We start from the raw sequence: 27,207 nt of genomic DNA on the forward strand, positions 1-27,207 counted from the left end.
TTTAATGATGATCAGCCTCCTGACGAAGCCGGTCGCTGGCGAAACGCGCGTCGAGGCGTTCCTGTGCCATCTCTCCACGTCCCGTGCTGCCATCATGTCCACAGGTATATTCGTTTCCACACTACCTCTTTTGGCATATATCTGTTACTTTTGCCTGTTTTTGCGCCGTTGATCTGTAGCTGGCATTTGCTATGCACATTTTGCCACGGGCAGCATTTCTGTCATAGATGTAGCCTCATATACATATACTTTGTATACCCTATTGGCATTATATGATACTTGTGTGTATGTCATGTGCAGTATTGGGACGTGTTTCAGAGTTTGGTTGTCTCTTGTTTCCCTCATGGTATTTTGTCATCTGTACCTGACTGCTATTTCTCCTGATATATGATCCTTTACTTTTGTTGTATTTATTATTGTAATACCATGTATCGTTATGTAATAATAAAGATGTATATTTTTTACTATTCATGGTAGTTATCTTCATATTCTATTGGGATGTTATGTCCCTTTGCCACATAAGGGGTATTGCCATATTCGGGAGAAATTGACTAACAAATTGTGTGGAGTTTTTTCATCTATTACCCTTGTGAAAAAGAAAAATTGTAAGCTACATATATTTTGAAAAAAAATTATTATTTTCATTTTCACTACCTAATTCTAATAAAATATATGAAACAACTGTGGGCTCAAAATGCTCACTTCAGCCCTAGATAAATGCCCTGAGGGGTGTCGTTTTCAAAATAGAGCCACTTTTGGTGGGTTTCCCCTGTATTGGTACCTCCTGGGCTCTGCAAATGCGACATGTTGTCTAAAAACCTATCCAGCAAAATTGACATGCCAAATAGTGCTCCTACGCTTCTGAGCCCTGCTGTGTGCCCAAACAGCACTTTATGATCACATATGGGGCATTTCCGTACTCGGGAGAAGTTGCTTTACAAATGTTAGTGTGCTTTTTCTCCTTTAATCCTTTGTGGAAATGAAGAAAGTCTAGGTTTTATTGCAAAAAAATAATTTTCATTTTCACTGCCCAATTCAAATGAATTCAGCAAAACCCTGTGGGGTCAAAATGTTCACTACATCCCTAGATGAATTCCTTGTGGAGTGAAGTTTCCTAAATGGGGTCACTTTTGGGGGGGCTTTCCACTGTTTTGATCCCTCAGGCGCTTTGCAAATGTGACATGGCACCCAAATACCATTCCAGCAAAATTTGAGCACCAAAAGCCAAATTGCGGTCTTACCTTTCTGAGCCCTGCCATGTTTCCAAACATCAATTAATGACCACATATGGTGTCTTACTGTACTCAGGGTAATTTTTCTCCTTTATTCCTGGAATTAGGCCGTCAATAAGAAAAAAACCTGTGCTCAAACGTCATTTTATAAGAAAAAATGAAGATTGTCATTTTCACGTCCTAATTCCAATGATTTCAGCAGAAAAGCCTGTAGGGTCAAAATGCCCACTATACCCCTAGATGAATTCCTTGGGGACTGTAGTTTCCCAAATTGTGTCTTTTCGGCGTTATTTCCTATGTTTTTGCACCACAAGACCTCTTCAGACCTGACATAGTGCCTAAATCATGATCTAATAAAAACAAAGGCGCCAAAATCCACTAGGTGCTCCTTCACTACTGAGGCCTGTGTTTGAATCAACTAGCACACTAGAGCCACGTGTGGGATAATTCGAAAAACTTCAGATTCCGGGCAATAAATATTGAGTTGCGTTTCTCTTCTAAAACCTTCTGTATTTCAGAAAAAAAATGATTAAATATAAATTTGTGCAAAAATTTTTTGTCAATTTTACCTCTACTATGCTTTAATTCCTGTGAATTGCCCAAAGAGTTAAGAAACTTTCTGCTGTATTGAATACTTTGAGTGGTGCAGGTTTTCTAAACAGGGTGATTTCAGGGAAGTTGCTAATATATATGGCCCTGAAAGCCCCTTCAGAACTGAATTAGTCTATAAAAAAAATAGTTTTTTCAACATTTTCTTGAAAATGTGAGAAATTGTTACTAAAGTTATAAACTTTCTAACGTCCTAGAAAAATAGATTGACGTTCAAAAAATGATGCAAACCTAAAGTAGGTAAATGTTAACAAGTAATTAGTTTACGTGGTATTTCTATCTTACAGGCAGACATTTAAATTTAGAAAAATGAAATATTTTTGCAAATTTTCCCTAAATGTTGTTTTTAACCCTTTAACCTCTTCATGCACTGCTCCGCAACTTTACGTCCTGCAGAGGGCTTGCTTCCCGCATCAGGATGTACAGTTGTGGAGTAGTTCCCGGCGCACACTGTCCTAACGGGCAGTGTCTGGGAACCGGGAGGTCAGCTGTCCCCGACAGCAGATATTCCAGTCTTGCCGGACAGCGGACCATCCCCGCTGATTTCGGCAATTAACCCCATAAATGCGGCGACAGATTGCGTTCGCCACATTTAAGGGGCTTGAAGCACATCGGCAGCCCCCACAAAGTGATTGTAGGGGCTGCCGATGCTTGTCGTGGCAAACGGAGGCCAGACAATGACCTCCGGGTTGCCATGTACGGAAGCCTCGGAGAAGCAGCCTACGGCCGATCCTCCGTGTCTTCCTGTCAGTGTAACGGTCACGTCACAATGACAGTTAGATTACATAACACTACGTGTACTCCAGCAGCGATCAAAGCTGCAAGTCTAAATGTCCCCTAGTGGGACAAGTGAAAAAAGTAAAACAAAGTAATAAAAAGGTTTTTAAAAAAAAAGGGTAAAAATAAAAGTTACATAAACAAACACTGCTTTTTTTCCTATAATAAGCCTTTCATTATAGGAAAAAAATGAAAACGTTAAAAAAAGTACACATATTTGTTATCACCGCGTTCGTAACGACCCCAACTATAAAACGATGTTATTTTTCCCGCACGATGAACATCCCCCAAAAAAATCAATACAAAACTACACCAGAATTGCTATTTTTTTGGTCACCATCCCTCCCAAAACAGAGAATAAAAAGTGATCAAAAAGTCGCATGTACCTGAAAAATGTAATAAAAAAAAACTACAACCCGTCCCACAAAAAAACAAGCCCTTACAGCGTTTTTGATTGAAAAATAAAAAAAAAAGTTATGGCTCTCAGAATATGGTGACACGGAAAATAAATTATTTTATAAAAAAGTGATTTTATTGCGCAAACGCTGCAAAACATAAAAAAAACCCTATATACATATGTATCGCAATAATCGTACCGACCCGCAGAATAAAGTAAAACTGTCATTTATAGCACACGGTGAAAGCTGCAAAAAATAAAACTAAAAAGACATTGTCAGAATTGCTTGTTTATGGTCACACGGCTTGCAATAAAATTTAATATTAAGTGATTTAAAAAATAAATAAATAAATAAAAAAATCACATGTACCCCAAAATGGTACCAATGAAAACGACATATTGTCCCGCAACAAATAAGCCCTCACACGGCTCCGGTGGTGAAAAAATAAAAAAGTTCTGGCTCTCAGAATATGGCGATGCAAAATGTGCAGAGTGTTCCAAAATCGGATAAGATAGGGCGCTATTTTTCAGTGCGACACTGGCCACACATCTATGAATTATTATTTATTTACCGCATTATTATACCCTCTTATTATGACCTGATGTTCTCCGCACAGATTACATATGCCCCCACATTATAAACTGAAATACCAGCAAAATCCCAAACAGAACAATTGGCAAGCAAAATCTGCGCTCCAAAAGCAAAATGGCGTCCCTCCCTTCTGAGCCTTGCAGCGTGCCCAAATAGCAGTTTGCGCCAACATATATGGCATTGCCATACCCGGGAGAACCCGCTTAACGCTTTATGTGGTATTTGTCTTCAGTGGCACAAACTGGGCACAACATATTATGCATTAAAATGGCATACCAATGGAAAATTGCAATATTCACACCATCCGCTGTGCATTAACCCCTTTGCGCACTATGACTTAATAGCACGTCATGGTGCGGGGGTTGATGTATGGAGCAGGCTCACATGCTGAGCCCGCTCCATACGCTGCGGGTGTCGGCTGTGTATTACAGCTAACACCCGGGATTAAGAAATAGGAACAGGGATCGTGCAGTTACAGAAGCCTGTAAAAACAACAATATACTGCAATACATTAGTATTGCAGTATATTGTACCAGCGATGCAATGATTACTAATAAAATGTGTAGAAGAATTAAAGTTATTAGTAGTGAGAAGGAAAAAAGTTTAAAGTTAAAAAAACAAAAACTTTTCCCATTTTCATCTTCTAAAGTAATGTAAAAAAATAAACAAAATTGGTATTGCTACGTCCGTAAAAGGCCGAACTATTACAATATACCATTATTTAACTTGCACGGTGAACACCGTAAAAAACTTAAATAATTTAAACCGCCAAAATCGCTGGAGTTTTTTGTTTTTACCGCACGGCGAGTGCTGTAAAAACCAAAACCCCAAAAGATGGAATCAGATATCTTTCCTATATTCTTCTCATTTTTTTCAGTTTCCCAGTACATTTTACAATTCCTCCCGCAGGAAATAAGCCCTCACATCACTCTACTGACAGAAAAAGAAAAAAGTTATGGTTCTTGGAAGGCGGGGAGTGAAAAACGAATATAAGAAAGAAAAAAATGGATCAGTCCTGAAAGGGTTAATTCATTTCTAATGAAAAAAAATGTATGACCACATGTGGGGTATTTCCGTACCCGGGAGAAATAGCTTTACTAAAATTTGGTTGTTTTTTTCTCCTTTATCCCTTGTGAAAATGAGACAATTCAACATTTTAGTGGAAAAAAATTGATATTTATTTTCATTTTCACGGCCTAATTCTAATAAATTCTGCAAAAGACCCGTGGGGTCTAAATGCTCACTATACCCCTAGAAAAATTCCTTGAGGGGTGTTTCCAAAATGGGGTAACTTTGGGGGTTTCCACTGTTTTGATCCCTCCAGGGCGTTGCAAACGCGGCATGGCACCGAAAAACAATCCAGCAAAATCCGTGCTCCAAAATCCAAATGGCGCTCCTTCCCTTTTGAGCGCCGCCATGATTCCAATCAGCAGTTTATTACCACATATGGGGTATTGCCGTAATCACGAGAAAATGCTTTACAAATGTTGTGGTTCTTTTTTTCCTTTATTCCTTGTAAAAATGTAACATTTCTATGCTTTTTCAGAAAAAAATCTATTCTCATTTTCACTGCCTAATTCCGCTAAGTTCTGAAAAAAAACCTGTGTGGTCAAAATACTAACTATACCCCTAGATAAATTCCTTGAGAGGTGGTTTCCAAAATAGGGTCACTTTTGGGGGGTTTCCCCTGTTTTGGTCCCTCCAGCGTGTTGCAAACGCAACATGCACCGAAAACAAATCCAGCAAAATCCTTGTTCCAAAATCCAAATGGCGCTCCTTCCCTTCTGAGCCCTGCTGTGGGTCCAATCAGCAGTTTATTGCCACATATGGGATATTGCCGTTATCGGGAGACATTGCTTTACAAATGTTGGGGTGCATTTTCTTTATTATTGCTTGTAAATATTAAAAATGTCTATGTTTTTTCAGAAACAAAGTAGATTTTGATTTTTGCAGACTAATTCTAATAAATTTAGCGAAAAACCTTTGTAGTCAAAATACTAACTATACCACTAGATAAATTCCTTGAGGGGTGTAGTTTCCAAAAGGGGGTAACTTTTAGGGTGTTTCCACTGTTTTGGCACCACAAGACCTCTTCAAACCTGACAAGGTGCCTAAAATATATTCTAAAAAAAAGGAGGCCCAAAATCCACTGGATGCTCCTTTGCTTCTGAGGCTTGTGTTTCAGGCCATTACCACACTAGGGCCACATGTGGGATATTTCTAAAAACTGCAGAATCTGGGCAATAAATATTGAGTTGCATTTCTCTGGTAAAACCTTCTGGGTTACAAAAAAAAAAAAATTTTTTATTAGAAATGAATTTCGGCAAAAATAAATACATTTGTAAATTTCACCTCTACATTGCTTTAACCCCTTCCCGACATTTGACGTACATGTACGTCATGGAAAGCATTGACTTCCCGCAAAATGCCGTACATGTACGTCAAATGTTTGGCACCGGCTCAGAAACTGAGTCGGTGCCATCATCACCGGATCTCAGCTGTATCTTACAGCGGACATCCGACTGTAACGGCGGGGACCGAAATTAGCTTCGATCCCCGCCATTAACCCCTTAAGTGCAGCGCTCAAACGCGATCGCTGCACTTTAGGTGTTTGCAGCTCATCGGAGCCCCAGCAATGAAATTGCCGGGGTTCCGGTGGCTGCAATGGCAACCGGAGGCCTAATACTGGCCTCCCGGTCTGCCTAGCACCGAAGCCGATCAAGATCCGCCCGGCGGCGGAGCCTGATCAGCTTCCGTAGCTGCCGGCAAGATGGTGCCGGGTCAGGAGCTGATCCGGCGTCATCAGCGGTGGATGTCAGCTGTACTGTACAGCTGACATCCACCTGTAACGGCAGGAACCGGAGCTAGCTCCGATCCCTGCCATTAACCCCTTCAATGCAGCAATCGAAAGCGATTGCTGCATCGTAGCGGTTACTAGCAGATCGCTAGCCCTGACAGGCAATCGGGACTGGCGACTGCTGTTATGGCAACAGGAGACACAATGGTCTCCTGCTCTGCCATTACGGAAGCCTATTAGGCCCCGCCGGGAGGCGAAGCCTAATCGGCTTGCTGTCAGTGAATGACTGACAGATCTAATACATTGCACTACATAGGTAGTGCAATGTATTAGAAAAAAAAAATCTGACCGTTGGACCTTCAAGTCCCCTAGTGGGACTTGAAGAAAAGTGTAAAAAAAGTATAAAAAAAGTGTAAAAAAAAGTGCAAAAAATAAAAGTTTGAAAACAATAAAAGTTTCAAGTAATCAAATAAAACACAATCCCCCTTTTACTCTTATCAAGTCCTTTATTATTGAAAAATAATAATAAACCATATGTATTTGGTATCGCCACGACCGTAACGACCTGAGGTATCAAAATATTGTATTATTTATTGCACGCGGTGAACAGCGTAAAAAAAAACGTAAAAAACGTTACCAGAGTTTCTGTTTTTTAGTCACTTTGCCCTACAAATATTAGAATAAAAAGTGATCAAAAAGTCGCACGTATCCAAAAATGGTACCTATAAAAACTATAGCTCGTCCCGCAAAAAACAAGCCCTCATACACCTCCGTCGACAAAAAAATTAAAACGTTATGGTTCTCACAACTTTGCGACAGAAAAAAAATACATTCTTTTTACAAAAGTAATTTTATTGTGAAAAAAGTTGTAAAACATAAAAAAATGCTATAAATTAGGTATCGCCAGAATCGTACTGACCCGCAGAATAAAGTTAACATGTAGTTTATAACGCATGGGGAACGCTGTATAAAAAAAACCGAAAAAAGCTGTGCCAGAATTGCATTTTTTTGTTTACCTGGCATCCCAAAAAATAGGATAAAAGGTGATCAAAAAGTCACATGTACCCCAAAATGGTACCAATAATAACTACAGCTCATCCCGCAACAAACCAGCCCTCATACCGCTACGTCTATGAAAAATAAAATTAGTTATGGCTCCAATAAGTCAGGAAATAAAAAAATATGCAGTTGTGCCCGAGGGGAACATTTCTTCTGTTTGAAGAGGCGATTTATCAAGGACCTAAAATTAGGGAACCAGGAAAGGGAGGGCCCAAACACATCCGCTTGAAGCGAGGGTGCCCGTATTATACCAGGACAACACTTCACAGCAAAATTCCTCAAACTACAAAGGTGCAGAGTGTGGACCAAAAGGGGGATAAGAAATTACACCATTTATCAGTGCGACACTGGCCTGTGCGGAAAGGATTGCTTCACAGCGTAACACACATCTATGGATTATTAATTTTTTTTCATACCACCTGACTATGCCCCTTATATACTCCGCCCCGCTTACATGTACCCCCACATTATAAAACACCAGCAATACTCAAACAAATTTAGTACCAAGCAAAATCCGCTCTCCAAAAGCCAAATGGTGCTCCCTCGGCTCTGAACCCTACAGCGTGCCCAAACAGCAGTTTCCTTCAACATATATGGCATCGTCATACCTGGGAGAACCCTTTTAACAATTTTTGGGGTGTGTGTCTCCAGTGTCCTAAGCTTGGCATGACATAGTTGCCACTGAATGGCATATCTGGGGAAAAATATAAATTTTTAATTTGCACCATCCGCAGTGCATTTATTTATGGAAAAGACCTGTTGGGTGAAAATCCTCACTACACCTCTTAATAAATGCCTTGAGGGGTGCAGTTTCCATAATGGGGTCACTTCTCAGGGGTTTCTTTTTATTATTTCACATCTGAGCCTCTGCAGTTGTGAACCAATACTTTGTAAATCGCCAAATTAGGCCTCCACTCCGCATGGTACTCTTCACTCCTGAGCCCTGTCATATGTCCAGGCAAAAGATTAGGGCCACATGTAGGGTGTTTCTAAAACCGGGAAACACCGCATAATAATTAGAGGGCTGTCTTGTTATGGTGGCACAAGCCGGGCACCACATATTGGCATATCTATGGAAGAAAATCCCATTTTCACTCTGCAACATCGAGTGAACACTAATTTCTACAAAACACCTGCAGGGTTAAAATGCTTACTACACCCCTTGGTAAATGCATTGAGGGGTGTCGTTTCCAAAATGGGGTCACTTCTGGGGGGTTTCCACTGTTTTGGTCCCACATGTGCCCAGAAACCAATCCAGCAACATCTGCACTCCAAATGGCGGTCCTTTCCTTCTGAGCCCTGCCGTTTGCCCAAACAGCAGTTTATGACCACATATGGGGTATTGCCGTACTCGGGAGAAATTGCTTTACAAATTTTGGGTTCTTTTTTTCCTTTATTTGTTGAGAAAATGAAAAAATTTGCGCTAAAGCTACGTCTTATTGAAGAAAAAGGACTGTTTTTATTTTCACTGCCTAATTCTAATAAATTCTATGAAACGTCTGTGGGGTCAAAATGCTTACTACACCCCTAGATGAATTCCTCAAGAGGTGTAGTTTCCTAAATGGAGTCCCTTTTTGGGCGTTTTCATTGTTTTGTCCCCTCAGGGGCTTTGCAAATGTGACATGGCCTCCGCAAACCATTCCTGCTAAATGTGATCTCAAAAAGCCAAATAGTGCTGTTTCCCTTCTAAGCCCTGCCGTGTGTCCAAACAGCCGTTTATTACCACATGTGGGGTATTGTTTTACTCGGGAGAAATTGCTTTACAAATTTTGTGGTGCTTTTTCTCCTTCAGTCCTTCTGGAAATGAGAAAAAATTAGCTAAACCTAGATTTTTTGGGAAAAAATGTAGATTATTATTTTCAGGGCCTACTTCCAATATTTTCTGCAAAAAAACTGTGGGGTCAAACCGCTCACTATACCCCTAGATAATTTCCTCAATGGGTGTAGTCTCCAAAATGGGGTCACTTGTGGGGGGTTTCCACTGTTTTGTCCCCTCAGGGGCTTCGTAAATGTGACATGGCCTCCGCAAACCATTCCTGCTAAATGTGGACTCCAAAAGTCAAATGGCGCTCTTTCCCTTCTAAGCCCTGCCGTGCGTCCAAACAACCGTTTATTACCACATGTGGGGTATTGTTTTACTCGGGAGAAATTGCTTTACAAATTTTACGGTGCTTTTTCTCCTTCAGTCCTTGTGGAAATGAGAATTAGCTAAACCTACATTTTCTTTGAAAAAATTTAGATTATCATTTTCACAGCCTACTTCCAATAATTTATGCAAAAAACCTGTGGGGTCAAAACGCTCACTATACCCCTAGATAATTTCCTCAATGGGGTCACTTGTGGGGGGTTTCCACTGTTTTGTCCCCTCAGGGGCTTTGTAAATGTGACATGGCCTCTCAAACCATTCCTGCTAAATTTGAGCTCCAAAAGCCAAACGGCGCTCTTTCCCTTCTAAGCCCTGCCGTGTGTCCAAATATCCATTTATTACCACATGTGGGGTATTGTTTTACTCGGGAGAAATTGCTTTACAAATTTTGTGATGCTTTTTCTCCTTTAGTCCTTGTGGAAATGAGAAAAAAAATCGCTAAACCTACATTTTCTTTGAAGAAATGTTGATTTTAATTTTCACGGCCTACTTCCAATAATTTCTGTAAAAAACCTGTGCGGTCAAAATGCTCACTACACCCCTAGATAATTTCCTTGAGGTGTCTAGTTTCCCAGATGGGGTCACTTTTGGGGGATTTTCACTGTTTTGGCACCGCAAGAGCCCTTCAAACCTGACATGGTGCCTAAAATATATTCTAACAAAAATAAGGCCCCAAAATCCACTAGGTGCTCCTTTGCTTCTGAGGCCGGTGCTTCAGTCCAGTAGCACGCTACGGCCACATGTGGGATATTTCCTAAAACTGCAGAAACTGGGCAACAAATATTGAGTTGCATTTCTCTAGTAAAACCTTCTGTGTTATAAAAAAAATTGTATTAAAAATTTATTTCTGCAAAAAAATATGAAATTTGTAAATTTCACCTCTACTTTGCTTTAATTCCTGTGAAATGTGTAAAGGGTTAAGACATTTTCTAAATGCTGTTTTGAATACTTTGAGGGGTGAAGTTTTTAAAATGGGGTGACTTTTTGGGTGTTTCTAATATATAAGGCCCTCAAAACCACTTCACATCTGAACTGGCCCCTGTAAAAATAGCCTTTTGAAATTTTCTTGAAAATGTGAGAAATTGCTGCTAAAGTTCTAAGCCTTGTGATGTCATAGAAAAATAAAAGGATGTTCAAAAAACGATGTCAATCTAAAGTAGACATATGGGGGATGTTAATTAGCAACAATTTTGTGTGGTATAACTGCCTGTCTTACAAGCAGATACATTTAAATTGAGAAAAATGCTAATTTTTGCAATTTTTCACTATATTTTCGTGTTTTTCACAATTAAATACTGAATGTATCGACCAAATTTTACCACTATCTTAAAGTCCAATGTGTCACGAGAAAACAATCTCAGAATCGCCCGGATAGGTGAAAGCATTTCAACGTTATTACCACATAAAGTGAAACATGTCAGATTTGAAAAATGAGGCTCTGTCAGGAAGGTCAAAAGTGGCTAAAGAGGGAAGGGGTTAAAGGGGTTGTCCGAGATACCAAAATTTTTTCAAAAACTCTGTCATACATTACCCCTTATACAGACAACCTAAATAAAGCATTATTTATTTTTAAAAATTCTACTTAGCACATTTCTTCTTTGAGTTTAGCACAGCTTGTTTACATGCAGTTCAGCTCTGGTTTGTTGATCTTTCCTTGTTATGAAACTTTTTTCCCGTGCACGCTCATTGCAGGCTGCAATGAGCGTGCACGTACCCTCCAAGAGTTCACGTGAGCTGTCCTTGCTCCTCCCCGCTGACATCCTTCACTGGACTTGTCTTCTTGCTGACATTCTTGAAGGATGATGAGCAAATGTTCTCCCCCCATTATGTTTTTCACATTTATGTTTTCTTTCTCTTTTCAGGTCTATAAACCTCTTCGTGTCTCCCCTCACCCTCGTCCACCCTCACCCTCGTCCACCCTCTTCTATCTCATGTCTCTCTCCACTAAGGCCATGTTCACACACAGTTTTTTTGCAAGAGGAATATCTGCCTCAAAATTCCGTCTTGAAGTTTGCGGGAGATTTACCTCTCCCTGCACGTTGATTTTTGCGTCGTTTTTCCCGGAGTTTTTCCTGGCGTTTTTTGTGCGTATTTGTTTGCCGCTTTGTTCGGGGCGTTTTTCGCTTCGTTTATCTTGGCGTTTTTTGCTTGTTTGTTTGCGTCTTTTTTTGCGATGTTTTTTGCTGTGTTTTCCATTGCGTTTATCGTAGCCTTTTTCACGTCGTTTATCATTTCTTTTTTTGCGTCGTTGTTTGCGCCTATTTTTGCTGCGTTTTTCGTTACGTCTTTCGTGGCGTTTTCCCAGTTGATTTTCGCTGCGTTCTTTGCCTCTGTTTGCGGCGTTTCTCGCGTCTATTTCCGCGATGTTTTTCGCAGCTTTTTCCGTGGCGTTTATCGTAGCCTTTTTTGCGTCGTTTTTCGCGTCTTTTTTTGCGTTTTCTTTCCTGCGTTTTTCGTGTCGTTTCCCTGTCGTTTTTCGTGGCGTTCTTTGCCTCTTTGTTTGGGGCTTTTTTCGCGGCTTTATTTGTGATGTTTTTCGCGGCATTTATCGTAGCCTTTTCGGCGTATTTTTTTTGCGTCTTTTTTGCGGCGTTGTTTGTGGCTTTTTTTGCTGCGTTTTTTGCGTCGTTTTCCGTGGCGTTTATCGTAGCCTTTTTTGCGTCGTTTTTCGCGTCTTTTTTTGCGTTTTTTTTTCTGCGTTTTTCATTGCGTCTTTCGTGTCGTTTTCCCTGTCATTTTTCGTGGCGTTCTTTGCCTCTTTATTTGTGATGTTTTTCGCTGCATTTATCGTAGCCTTTTCTGCGTTTTTTTTTTGCGTCTGTTTTTTGCGGCATTGTTTGTGGCTTTTTTGCTGCGTTTTTTGCGTCGTTTTCCGTGGCGTTTTTCGCCCGCGGCAATTGAGCGCCGCAGGCATAAAATAACGCGAAATACGCTTTCTCTGCCTCTCATTGAAGTCAATGGGAGGTCAGAGGCGTAAACGCCCGAAGATGGAGCATGTTGCTTCTTTTTCCCGCAAGGCAGTTTTAATGCTCGATTTTAATGCTTGTTACAACAAATTGCAGCATAAATCACGCACCAAACACGCTTGTTTGGTGCATGGTTTTCACGCATGCATCTACTTGAGTGTAGGTGCATGATAACGCACCAATAGAGGACATGCAGTATGTTTCACGCAGCGGACTCTCGCTGCGTGAAAACGGCCCCATTGAAATAAATGGGTCGCGTGTGCTGTGCGTGGTTTCGACGTGGTGTGAATGGGGCCTTATGCGCGATTTACACTAGCGTGAATCAAGTCTGTGTGCTGTGCTTTGAAAAAACGCACAACACACGCAACCCATTTATTTCAATGGGGCCGTTGACACATGTGTGACTTTTCACGCAGCCAGAGTCCGCTGCGTGAAACATACTGCATGTCCTCTATTGGTGCGTTATCATGCACCTACACTCACATTGAAGTCAATGCATGCGTGAAAACCACAAACAGCACACACGTGTTTGGTGCGTGATTTACACAGCAATTTGTTGTAAAAAAGAAGAAAAAAATGGGCTGGCTTTGTGAGTGCGTGAATAACACATGACAATCGAAAAGCACACTGATGCATAAGGGCGGATTTAAACGAACGTGTGCGTTTTGCGCACACAAATACGGTGGCGTTTTGCATGCGCAAAATGCACTTGACAGCTCCGTGTCATGTTTATACGGATGCGCGGCTGCGGTTTTCGCGCAGCCGCCATCATTATGACACTCTGGATGTTTGTAGCACGTGGTGCTTTTCTGTTTACATTCATTATTTTACTGCTGTTGCGCGAATCACGCTCGTCCCATGGAAGTGCTTCCATGGGATGCGCCTGATTTTCACGCACCTATTGACTTCAATGGGTGCGTGATGCTCGAAAAACGCAGAAATATAGAACATGTCGCGAGTTTACGCAGCGGGCTCACGCTGCGTAAAATTCACGGACTGTCTGCACTGCCCCATAGACTTGCATAGGTCTGTGCGACCCGCGTGAATACCACGTGGGTTGCACGGACGTATAGCACATTCGTGTTAATCCGCCCTAACGCAACCACAGGGATGGGATTGACGCAAGTTTTTCACGCGCTGAAAATACACAAGCTAGTGTGCATGAAGCCTTACTAATGGACGCTGTTAGACAGTGGCCATTAATAATGCACTAGTAATAAATTTTTAAATAAATGAGAAGGACATAGAAAAAATATTGTAATAAAATAACACACACAACACTGGTTAACGATTTTATTAAAAATAAAAAAAGGTGTCATTGAAGTAGTCCTTGAACTTGATGTAGTACCAAGGACCCAACCTGTAAAAAACACCTAATAACTAAGAAAAAAAAAAAAAAAGAGGGATGCTTAGATACACTGCTGATGTGTGATACTGTTAGACCATGTATCTAAGCCTACCACAAGGTAGCGTTAGTAACATTACCCAAGCAGACAGTGTCACACATGGGCCATGTATCTAAGAATACCACATGTTAGGCTTAGATACAGGGCCCCAAAACACTAATCTTAGGGTATGTTCACACGGCAGCGTCCGTAACTGGCGAAATTACGGGCTGTTTTCAGGAGAAAACAGCCCTGTCGTTTCAGCCGTAACGGCATGTGCAGGCGCTTGAGCGCCGCGTCCATTACGGACGTAACTGTAGCTGGTTTTCCATGTAGTCCATGGAAAACGGCTCCATTTACGTCTGAAGAAGTGACATGACACTTCTTTGGCGCGGGTGTCTATTTACGCGCCGTCTTTTGACAGCGACACGTAAATATACGCCTCGTGTGAACAGACAAACGTCTGCCCATTGCTTTCAATGGGCAGATGTTTGCCAACGATTTCAAGCCGTAATTTCGGACGTAATTCGGGGGTTAATACGCGCGAATTACGTCCGTAAATAGGCCGTGTGAACATACCCTTATACAGGAATAAAAAGAATGTCATCTGGGGTCCTGTATCTAAGCCTACATTGTGTTAGGCTTAGATACAGGCTCCATGTGTGACACTGTTTGTTAGACCCTGTATCTAAGCCTAACAATGTAGGCTTAGATACAGGACCCCAGAAGATCTTATCCAGTTCAGGACCGCGCTATTTTGCGCCTTCAGGACCAGACACCGTTTAGCCATTTTTAGCACGTGTTAGTTAAATGGCTATAACTTTTTTATTTGTTGGGCTAACGACGTTATTTTTGCGACGTTTTTTCCGTAGACAATGCAGGTTTCTTTTTTTATCGTTTTTATACACACCTTTTTTGCTATTTTAGAATTTTGATTCATAAAGTTTGAAAATAGTAAAAAAATAAGCTTTTTTACGTTTCAGCTATTTTTTTTGGTAATAACATAGTTTTACTCTAAAATAGACCTTTTATTTGTGATAGTCATTGTCTACCGTAAATTTCTATATATTACATGTCTATATTAGGGTAATTGGGTCAGCGCTAGCGTTACAACAATGATTGACAGGGGGAACGGTATTTTTTGGGGTGGGTATTTTATGTGTATTTATTATTTAATTTTTTTTTGTACTTTACTATTTTTTTATTATTATTGTCTGTCCCTCAAAGGTCAAAAAAGACCTTTGGGGAACATTATATTTTTTTTTACACCATCTTTTCCACTGTAACTGGAGCTGCACAGCAGCCCCAGTTACAGGGGAAATCAGCCCTCTCATAGTGACGATTGTCACTAATAGGGCTGTGCTGGGTCTGATTAGACCCAGCAGCAGTCTGCCACTAACGGTACCCGGTGATCATGTGACCAGTCACATGATCACCGGGAGGAATAGAGACAGCGCCGCTGCTGCTGTCTCCATTCCTATACACAGCGTTCATTGAACGCTGTGTAAGAAGACATCGGAGAAGACAGAAGCAGCGAAAGCTGCTTCTATCTTCTCCTCCGGGTCCCCGGCAGTCACTGACAGCCGGAGACCCGACATTCCCGCAGGTGCCGTCCCTCTTCACTTTTTTCACTGTGAACACGCATAGGCGCGCTCACAGTGAAAAAAAGCTGCATAGGCTGGGCGGGCACCCGCAGAAACGACACGTCTCCAGTGACGTGTCGTGTCCCATCCGAGGTCTCGCTGGGGCGAGACCATGTGATCGGGACACGACACGACAGTGGAGGAGGAAGAAAACGTGACGTCAGAAGACAGGTGATCGGAAGAAAAGAGCTGCCAGAACGGAGAACAGAAGCAAGATTGCACAGGTAAGTATATTAGGGAATATTTAATGTGTGTATTGTGTGTTTAACTTTTAAATAAAAATTTATCTCGGACAACCCCTTTAATTCCTGTGAAACGCCTAAAGGGTTAAAACACTTTGTGAATGCTGATTTGAATAACTTAAGGGGTGCAGTTTTCAAAATGGGGTGACTTCTGGGGATTTTCAAATATATAAGGCCCTCAAATCCACTTCAGAACTGAACTGGTCCCTGAAAAAATTGCCTTTTGAAATTTTCTTTAAAATATGAGAAATTGCTGCTAAAGTTCTAAGCCTTGTAATGTCCTAGAAAAATAAAAGGCCGTTCAAAAAACAATGCAAACATAAAGTAGACATATGGGAAATGTTAACTAGTAACTATTTTGTATGGTATTACTATCTGTTTTACAAGCAGATACGTTTAAATTTAGAAAAATGCAAATTTTTTCAAAATGTTGGTGTTTTGCTGAAATAAATACCAAAATTATCGACAATTTTTTTTCACTAACATAAAGTACAACCTGTCACGAAAAAACAATCTCAGAATCACTTGGATAGGTAAAAGCATTCCAACGTTATTGCCACAAAGTAACGTCAGATTTGAAAAAATCGGCTGTGTCCTGAAGGCCTAAACAGGCTGGGTCCTGAAGAGGTTAACCCCTTAAGGACGCAGCCTTGTTTTGGCCTTAAGGCTCAGAGCCCATTTTTCCAATCTGACATATTTCACTTTATGTGGTAATAACGTCGGAATGCTTAAACCTATCCAAGCGATTCTGAAATTGTTTTCTCGTGACACATTGGGCTTTATGTTAGTGGTAAAATTTGGACGATATATTTAGTGTTTATTGGTGAAAAATTGCAAAATTTAGGGAAACTTTATAAAAAATTGCATTTTTCAGAATTTAAATGCATCTGCTTGTAAAACAGACAGTTATACCACCAAAAATAGTTACTAGTTCCCATTTCCCATATGTCTACTTTAGATTGGCATCGTTTTTTGAACATTTTTTTATTTTTCTTGGACATTACAAAGCTTAGAACATAAACAGAAATTTCTCATTTTTTTTTTTATTTTTTTTTCAAATCCTTTTTTTTTAAGGTACCTGTTCAGTTCTGAAGTGGCTTTGAGGGGCCTATGTATTAGAAACCCCGATAAAACACCCCATTTGAAAAACTAGACCCCCTCAAAGTATTCAAAACAGCATTTAGAAAGTTGTTTAACCCTTCAGGCATTTCACAGGAATTAAAGCAAAGTGGAGGTGAAATTTGCAAATTTCATTTTTCTTGCTGAATTTCAATTTTATTCAATTTTTTTTGTTTAACACGGAAGGTTTTACCAGAGAAACACTACTAAATATGTATTGTCCAGATTCTGCAGTTTTTATAAATGTCCCACATGTGGCTCTAGTGCGCTTGTGGACTAAAACACAAGCCCCAGAAGCAAAGACCATAGGGAAAATAGTGGAAAAAAAGGGAGGATCCTATGGGGCGCTGCTGCGTGGTTGTTATGGATAATGAATGATGATAGATATGGAGATATATGAATAGATATTTATTGAAACATTAAGGCTACGCGTTTCAACGCTGTACTAGCGTCTTCCTCAGGCCTGAGGAGGACGCTAGTACAGCGTTGAAACGCGTAGCCTTAATGTTTCAATAAATATCTATTCATATATCTCCATATCTATCATCATTCATTATCCATAACAACCACGCAGCAGCGCCCCATAGGATCCTCCCTTTTTTTCCACTATTTTCCATATGTTCTAACTAGCGGTAACCACCCGGTTTACCGGTTTGGATCCTGGCAGCAGCACTAGTGGATTTACCGACTACTTTTATCAAGCATTAACGTGGTGAGCATAAAAGACCACGTTTACTATTCTTTTTATCCTATTGACCTGCACCATGTGGTGCCGTGCTTTTTGCTTCCCAGAAGCAAAGAAGCACCTAGTGCATTTTGAGGCCTCTTTTTTATTAGAATATATTTTAGGCAGCATGCCAGGTTTGAAGAGGTGTTGAGGTGCCAAAACAGTAGAAATCCCCCAATAGTGACCCCATTTTTGAAACTACACCCCTCAAGGAATTCATTTATAGTTGTTGTTATCATTTTGACCACACAGTTTTTCACAGCACCTATTTTAATTGGGCTGTGAAATTAAAAAAATGAAATTTTTTCCAATAAGATGTAATTTCTGATCAAAATTTCCTATTTTCACAGGGAAAAAAATACCCCATTTTGTTGCCCAATTTGTCCTGAGTGTGGCAATACCCCATTTGTGGTTATAAACTGCCGTTTGGGCCCATGGGAGGGCTCAGAAGGCAAGGAGAGCTATGTGTTTGTTGGAGTCCAGATTTTGCTGGATTGGTTTTCGGGTGCATTTGCAGAGCCCCAGAGGTATCAAAGCAATGGAAACCCACCATAAGTGACCCCATTTTGGAAACTACACCCTTCAAACAATTCATTTGTGGGTAATGTGACTATTTAGACCCCATAGTTTCTTCACAGAACTTATTTGAATTGGGCTGGGAATTTAAAAAAAAAAAAAATTTCCAATAATATGTAGTTTTGGCTGAAAATGTCGAATTTTCACAAGAAATAAAATACCCCATTCTGTTGCCCAATTTGTCCTGAGTGCGGCAGTACCCCATTTGTGGTGATAAACTGCCGTTTGGGCCCATGGGAGGGCTCAGAAGGAAAGGACCACCATTTGGCCTACTGGGGATTTTTTGGTGCAAAGTCATGTATGCAGAAGCCCCTGAGGTACCAGTACAGTTGAAACCCCCAAGAAGTGACCCCGTTTTAAAAACTACACCCTTGAGGCATTCATCTAGAGGTGTAGTGAGCATTTTGACCGGAGACATACACCCCATAAACTGTAATGTGGGTTCTCATGGGTACGTCAATACCCTACATGTGGCTGTAATCAGCTGCCTAGGCACGCAGAAGGGCTCAGAGGGGAAAGACGAGGGGGGATAAGCTGTGCGGAGTGCATATGGGTAAGTAAAATTGGGGTAGATTAAAAATCAAGGGATGTATGATACATTTTGAAGCACTCTTTCATACGGAGCCTTAGTTTTTCGGGACACGTGTCACATTGATATATTGTGTCCTTCCTTATCCCCCTTTTATAGCAGACTTTGTACCTCTTTTGACTTTTTCCTTTCTTGCCAGTTTGGGGAACTTCTCCTGGAAAGTGTTGCCCTGGTACGATGCGTGTGGCCTCGCCTCCAGAAGTACTGGGTGCCCCCCCTTCTTGGTCCCTAAAAATTTGTTTCTTGATAACCACCTCTTGAAATTCCAGGAAAGTTCCCGCCTGGCCTGTACATCGATGTAGCACGTACGCGTTGTACAATGCCATCTGTATGAGGTGCCCGGCAAGCTTCTTATACCACACCGCATGGCGCTGTAGGGCTTCAGGGCTTGATCTGACAAGTCCAACCCTCCCATGTACCTATTGTAGTCCAGGATGCAGTCTGGTTTGGGGGTCTCTGTACTGATACATGGGTACTGGTGTGACATCTCTCTTGTCCTTGTACGTGACACACATTATGTTGCTGCTAGATTGTGCCCTGTTCTCACCCCTTCTGAGTGTTTGCCCCAGCAGAGTCTTAGGGAGGCCTCTCAGATTTCTTCTAGCAGTGCCGCATGCCGCAGTACCTCTGGAAGCGAGGCAGTTGAAGAGTGGGACGCTGCTATAAAAATTATCCAGGTAGAGGTGGTAATCCTGGTCCAGCAGTGGGTGCACCACATCCCACACAATTTTTGCATTAACTCCCAGGAAGGGGGGGGGGGCATTCTGGGGGCTGAGCACTGGTGTCCTTCCCTTCATATATCCTAAATTTGTAGGTATACCCTGATGCACTCTCGCACAGCTTATACATCTTTACGCCATACCTTGCCCTCTTACCCGGCAGGTACTGGCGGAATTGAACCCTCCCTTTAAAATCTACTAAGGACTCATCAGTAGAAATACACTTCTCGGGGGTGTATGCTTGGGAAAACCGGGCACTGAAACGGTCTAATAGGGGTTTATGTTTATACAAACGGTCAAAACTGGGGTCATCTCGGTGTGGGCACGGCTCATTAACAGTATAATGTAAGAAACGAAGTATTGCCTCATTTATTTATTTTTTTAGGTTCCAGTTCAGTTCTGAAGTTGCTTTGAGGGGCCTATATATTAGAAACCCCTATGAAACACCCCATTTTAGAAACTAGACCACTCAAAGTATTCACAACAGCATTTAGAAAGTTTATGAACCCTTTAGGTGTTTCACGGGAATTTAGAGCAAAGTGGAGGTGAAATTTACTTTTCTTTTTGTCAGAAAATCCTGTTTATACCATTTTTTTTTATAACACAAAAGGTTTTACCAGAGAAACGCAACACAATACTTATTGCCCAGATTCTGCAGTTTTGAGAAATATCCCACATGTGGCCCTAGTGCGGTAATGGACTGAAGCACCGCCTCCGAAGCAAAGGAGCACCTAGTGGATTTTGAGCCCTCCTTTTTATTAGGCACCATGTCCGGTTTGAAGAGGTCTTGTGGTGCCAAAACAGTGGAAACCCCCCAAAAGTGACCCCATTTTGGAAACTAGACCCCTTGAGGAATTCATTGCAGTTTTCTTAGGGTGCATGTGACTTTTTGATCAGTTTTTATTCTATTTTTAAGTGGCGCGGTGACTAAAAAACAGCAATTCTGCTATTGTTTTTTATTCTCTTCTTTTTACAGCATTCACCGTGCGCTATAAATGACATATTCACTTTATTCTGCGGGGCGATACGATTACAGCGATACCAGATGTTTATAGTTCTAAGAGTCATAACTTTTTATTTTTCCATCAATAAAGCCGTGCGAGGACTTATTTTTTGCGTAGCGAACTGTAGTTTCCATCAATACCATTTTTAGGTACATGCGACTTTTTGATCTCTTTTTATTCCATTTTTTGCGAGGTGAAGTGACCAAAGAATTGTGATTCTAATACGGTTTATTATTATTTTCTTTTACGGCGTTCACCGTGCGGGATAAATAACGAAATTATTTTGTAGTTCAGGTCGTTACGGACGCGTCGATACCAGTTATGTATAGTTTGTTTGTTTATATATTTTTATTAATAATAAAGGACTGATAAGGGAAAAGGGGGGATTTTTACTTTTATTACTTTTATTTTCTTATTTTCACACATCTTTTTTTTAACTTTTTTTTATCTTTATTACTTTGTCCCACTAGGGGACTTGAGGGCAGGAGGCCCTGATCGCTATTCTAATACACTGCACTACATGCGTAGTGCAGTATATTAGAACTGTCAGCTACTCACTGACAGCAAGCATAGTGGGTCCTGACTTAGTCAGGACCCACTAGGCTTCCGTCGATGGCATAGCCGGACGCCATTGTTTGGTGTCCGGTTGCCATAGTCACCATCGCCGGCCGCTATCGTGTAGCAGGCCGGCGATGGCAGCTTAACCCCTAAAAAGCCGTGTTCGCTATTGAACACGGCTTTTCAGGGGTTAATCAGCGGGGACACAGCGATCGGTCCCCGCTGTAGGAGCTGCGGCAGCTGCTGTACGAGACAGCAGCTGTCACAGCTCCTGTATGTGTTGGGAGGACGGCCGAAATGGCCGTTACTCCCGTGACGTACTATTCCGTCATGGAGCGCGAACAGGGCTGTTTCCATGACGGAATAATACGTCACTGAGCGTTAAGGGGTTAATGACCAGCCTATTTTAGACCTCAATGACCAAGCCATTTTTTAAGTTTTTCCATCGTCACATTCAAAGAGCTATAACTTTTTTATTTTTGCGTCGACATAGCTATATAAGGTCTTGTTTTTTGCGGGACAAGTTGTATTTTTAATAGCACCATATTGTGGTACATAGAATTTATTGATTAAGTTTATTAACTTTTTTTTGGGGGGGGGGGGAATAGAAAAAAAAACAGCAATTTCGGCACACTTTTTTGCGTCCTAAATTTACGCCGTTTACCGTGTGGTATAAATAACACAATAACTTTATTCAGTGGGTTGTTGCGATTGCGACAATACCAAAATTTGTATAGTTTTTATATGTTTTACTACTTTTACACAGTGAAAAAAACTTTTTTTTTTTCACAATTATTTGTTTTTGTGTCTCCATATCTAAAGAGCCATAACTTTAATTTGTTCGCCAATGCAATTGTATGAGGGCTTTTTTTTTTGGCGGGACGGCTTGTAGTTTTTATCGGTACCATTTTAGTGTAGATGCGACTTTTTAATCACTTTTTATCACATTTTTTTTTTAAGGCTGGATTCAAAGAAAACAGTAATTATTGTATGGTTTATTTTTTTTTTTTTTTACGACGTTCATCGTGCGGGTTAAATGATGTAATAAGTTTATAGTTGGGGTCGTTATGGACGCGGCGATACCAAATATGTGTAACTTTTTTACCTTATTTTTTTTATAGAATAATAAAGCAGTTTGTAAGGGGAAAAGTGGGTTTTTAATTATTTTTTTTCACTTTTTATTAAACGTTTTTTTTACTTTTTTACTAGTCCCACTAGGGGACTTTAATATGCGATCATCCGATCGATTATATAATACACTGCAATACTTCTGTATTGCAGTGTATTATGCCAGTCCGTGTAAAATGGACCTAGCAGGCATACACTACAGGCAGACCTGTGGGCCTTTATTAGGTGCCATCGGAGACAGACACTCGGCGATCTGATCGCCGGTTGTCAGTGGGATGAGAAGGAGCTCCCTCCCTCTCTCCAATACCACTCAGATGCGGCACTCACTATTGAGCACCGCATCTGAGGGCTTAAACGGGTGAGATCGATACTAATATCGATCTCACGCGGTCGAGCAGGGATGCCCCCAGCCCTCAGCTACCAATGGCAGCTGAGAGCAGGGAGATTTAACGGCTCCCTGCTCTGTATATTTATTCTGATGCAGTGCCGTAAAAAGACTATTGAATCGGAATAAAGCCCGTTAGTGGCCGCCGTAAAAACACTATGGGGCAGTCCTAACGGGTTAAAAAATAAACACTGAATGAATCTACCAAATTTTACCACTAACCTAAAGTACAATGTGTCACAAAAAAACAATCACAGAATAGTTTGGATAAAAAAAAGCATTTCAAAGTTATTACCACATAAATTAACACGTCATATTTGAAAACAAGGCTAAAAACGGCTGTATCCTTAAGTGTAATGTATTAGCGTACAGAAGTAAAAAATAAAGTTACAAATAAAGTTATCCCTTGATGGGATAAAAAAAAAAAAGTAACAAAACAAATAAATTAATTAAAAAAAAGTCCCAAATAGAGTCTTTATTTTGCATTAAATACATTTTATTGCCCCTACACTAAATAAAAACAAAAAACCTAGACATATTAGGTATCTACACGACCGTAATAATCTGAAGAATTAATCTAATGGGTTATTTAGCGTGAACGGGATAAAAAAGAAACAAAAAAAACTATTCCGAGAATCGCTTTTTCCTATATTCACGCCGTGAAAAAAAAATTTTTTACCCCCAAACTGTGGGAAAAAAAAAATTATATTTCTCTCGCATAAAACAGGTCCTCATACAGCCACATCAATGAAAAAATAAAAAAGTTATGGCTGCTGAAACGCAGAGAGGCAAAAACAGAAAAATTGAGCTTGTCATTAAGGTCTTTTCAGGCCCGGTCATTAAGGGGTTAATGGGATAAATGTATTTATACCAGAAAAATTGTGGAAATAAACACTATAGGAAAAACGTATCAGATAAGATCTTACCTTTTTATTGTAAGGGCTACAAATAACTAAAGTAGTGTCATCAGAGCCAGATAATATGTATTCACCTGTACTGTTCCAAGAAATTGTATTCACCTATTTGGAGAAAAACAAACACATAAACAGACAATTTAGATAAACCAAGTTGACAAAATACATAAATATATATAGTGTAAATGAAGAATGACTTATTAACCCCTTCCCTCTTTAGCCACTTTTGACCTTCCTGACAGAGCCTCATTTTTCAAATCTGACATGTTTCACTTTATGTGGTAATAACGTTGAAATGCTTTCACCTATCCGGGCGATTCTGAGATTGTTTTCTCGTGACACATTGGACTTTAAGATAGTGGTAAAATTTGGTCGATACATTCAGTATTTAATTGTGAAAAACACGAAAATATAGTGAAAAATTGCAAAAATTAGCATTTTTCTCAATTTAAATGTATCTGCTTGTAAGACAGGCAGTAAATACCACACAAAATTGTTGCTAATTAACATCACCCATATGTCTACTTTAGATTGGCATCGTTTTTTGAACATCCTTTTATTTTTCTATAACCTCACAAGGCTTAGAACTTTAGCAGCAATTTCTCACATTTTCAAGAAAATTTCAAAAGGCTATTTTTACAGGGGCCAGTTCAGATGTGAAGTGGTTTTGAGGGCCTTATATATTAGAAACACCCAAAAAGTCACCCCATTTTAAAAACTTCACCCCTCTAAGTATTCAAAACAGCATTTAGAAAATGTCTTAACCCTTTACACATTTCACAGGAATTAAAGCAAAGTAGAGGTGAAATTTACAAATTTCATATTTTTTTGCAGAAATAAATTTTTAATACAATTTTTTTTATAACACAGAAGGTTTTACCAGAGAAATGCAACTCAATATTTGTTGCCCAGTTTCTGCAGTTTTAGGAAATATCCCACATGTGGCCCTAGTGTGCTACTGGACTGAAGCACCGGCCTCAGAAGCAAAGGAGCACCTAGTGGATTTTGGGGCCTTATTTTTGTTAGAATATATTTTAGGCACCATGTCAGGTTTGAAGGGCTCTTGCGGTGCCAAAACAGTGAAAATCCCCCAAAAGTGACCCCATCTGGGAAACTAGACACCTCAAGGAAATTATCTAGGGGTGTAGTGAGCATTTTGACCGCACAGGTTTTTTACAGAAATTATTGGAAGTAGGCCGTGAAAATTAAAATCAACATTTCTTCAAAGAAAATGTAGGTTTAGCGATTTTTTTTCTCATTTCCACAAGGACTAAAGGAGAAAAAGCATCGCAAAATTTGTAAAGCAATTTCTCCCGAGTAAAACACTACCCCACATGTGGTAATAAATGGATATTTGGACACACGGCAGGGCTTAGAAGGGAAAGAGCGCCGTTTGGCTTTTGGAGCTCAAATTTAGCAGGAATGGTTTGAGAGGCGATGTCACATTTACAAAGCCCCTGAGGGGACAAAACAGTGGAAACCCCCCACAAGTGACCCCATTTCGGAAACTACACCCATTGAGGAAATTATCTAGGGGTATAGTGAGCGTTTTGACCCCACAGGTTTTTTGCATAAATTATTGGAAGTAGGCTGTGAAAATGATAATCTAAATTTTTTCAAAGAAAATGTAGGTTTAGCTAATTTATTCTCATTTCCACAAGGACTGAAGGAGAAAAAGCACCATAAAATTTGTAAAGCAATTTCTCCCGAGTAAAACAATACCCCACATGTGGTAATAAACGGCTGTTTGGACACACGGCAGGGCTTAGAAGGGAAACAGCACTATTTGGCTTTTTGAGATCACATTTAGCAGGAATGGTTTGCGGAGGCCATGTCACATTTGCAAAGCCCCTGAGGGGACAAAACAATGAAAACGCCCAAAAAGGGACTCCATTTAGGAAACTACACCTCTTGAGGAATTAATCTAGGGGTGTAGTAAGCATTTTGACCCCACAGACGTTTCATAGAATTTATTAGAATTAGGCAGTGAAAATAAAAACAGTCCTTTTTCTTCAATAAGACGTAGCTTTAGCGCAAATTTTTTCATTTTCTCAACAAATAAAGGAAAAAAAGAACCCAAAATTTGTAAAGCAATTTCTCCCGAGTACGGCAATACCCCATATGTGGTCATAAACTGCTGTTTGGGCAAACGGCAGGGCTCAGAAGGAAAGGACCGCCATTTGGAGTGCAGATGTTGCTGGATTGGTTTCTGGGCGCCTGTGGGCCCAAAACAGTGGAAACCCCCCAGAAGTGACCCCATTTTGGAAACGACACCCCTCAATGCATTTACCAAGGGGTGTAGTAAGCATTTTAACCCTGCAGGTGTTTTGTAGAAATTAGTGTTCACTCGATGTTGCAGAGTGAAAATGGGATTTTCTTCCATAGATATGCCAATATGTGGTGCCCGGCTTGTGCCACCATAACAAGACAGCCCTCTAATTATTATGCGGTGTTTCCCGGTTTTAGAAACACCCTACATGTGGCCCTAATCTTTTGCCTGGACATATGACAGGGCTCAGGAGTGAAGAGTACCATGCGGAGTGGAGGCCTAATTTGGCGATTTACAAAGTATTGGTTCACAACTGCAGAGGCTCAGATGTGAAATAATAAAAAGAAACCCCAGAGAAGTGACCCCATTATGGAAACTGCACCCCTCGAGGCATTTATTAAGAGGTGTAGTGAGGATTTTCACCCAACAGGTCTTTTCCATAAATGAATGCACTGCGGATGGTGCAAATTAAAAATTTATATTTTTCCCTAGATATGCCATTCAGTGGCAAATATGTCATGCTACGCTTATGACACTGGAGACACACACCCCAAAAATTGTTAAAAGGGTTCTCCCGGGTATGACGATGCCATATATGTTGAAGGAAACTGCTGTTTGGGCACGCTAGGGTTCAGAGCCGAGGGAGCACCATTTGGCTTTTGGAGAGCAGATTTTGCTTGGTACTAAATTTGTTTGAGTATTGCTGGTGTTTTATAATGTGGGGGTACATGTAAGCGGGGCGGAGTATATAAGGGGCATAGTCAGGTGGTATGAAAAAAAATTAATAATCCATAGATGTGTGTTACGCTGTGAAGCAATCCTTTCCGCACAGGCCAGTGTCGCACTGATAAATGGTGTAATTTCTTATCCCCCTTTTGGTCCACACTCTGCACCTTTGTAGTTTGAGGAATTTTGCTGGGAAGTGATGTCCTGGTATAATACGGGCACCGTCGCTTCCAGCGGATATGTTTGGGCCCTCCCTTTCCTGGTTCCCTAATTTTAGGTCCTTGATAAATCGCCTCTTCAAACAGAAGAAATGTTCCCCTCGGGCACAACTGCATATTTTTTTATTTCCTGACTTATTGGAGCCATAACTAATTTTATTTTTCATAGACGTAGCGGTATGAGGGCTGGTTTGTTGCGGGATGAGCTGTAGTTATTATTGGTACCATTTTGGGGTACATGTGACTTTTTGATCACCTTTTATCCTATTTTTTGGGATGGCAGGTAAACAAAAAAATGCAATTCTGGCACAGCTTTTTTCGTTTTTTTTATACAGCGTTCACCATGCGTTATAAACTACATGTTAACTTTATTCCTCGGGTCAGTACGATTCTGGCGATACCTAATTTATAGCATTTTTTTATGTTTTAC

The 27,207-nt window shown here is 40.5% G+C and overlaps 1 protein-coding gene across 4 annotated transcripts in view; it reads right to left on the reverse strand.

Moving 5' to 3' along the window:
* The window catches only part of DCAF6 (DDB1 and CUL4 associated factor 6), a 712,682-nt gene that overhangs the window by 634,643 nt on the left and 50,832 nt on the right, over positions 1-27,207 (reverse strand). For 3 of the 4 annotated variants that reach the window (XM_075853533.1, XM_075853534.1, XM_075853535.1), the window contains exon 4: positions 23,577-23,669. The exons of the other annotated variant lie outside the window; for it this stretch is intronic. In XM_075853533.1, the coding sequence (XP_075709648.1) occupies positions 23,577-23,669 (93 nt within the window). The remainder of the gene's footprint in view (positions 1-23,576; positions 23,670-27,207) is intronic. 4 annotated transcript variants of the gene reach the window in all.

Source organism: Rhinoderma darwinii, chromosome 2, assembly GCF_050947455.1.
Source record: "Rhinoderma darwinii isolate aRhiDar2 chromosome 2, aRhiDar2.hap1, whole genome shotgun sequence".
Classification (NCBI taxonomy): Eukaryota; Metazoa; Chordata; class Amphibia; order Anura; family Rhinodermatidae; genus Rhinoderma; species Rhinoderma darwinii.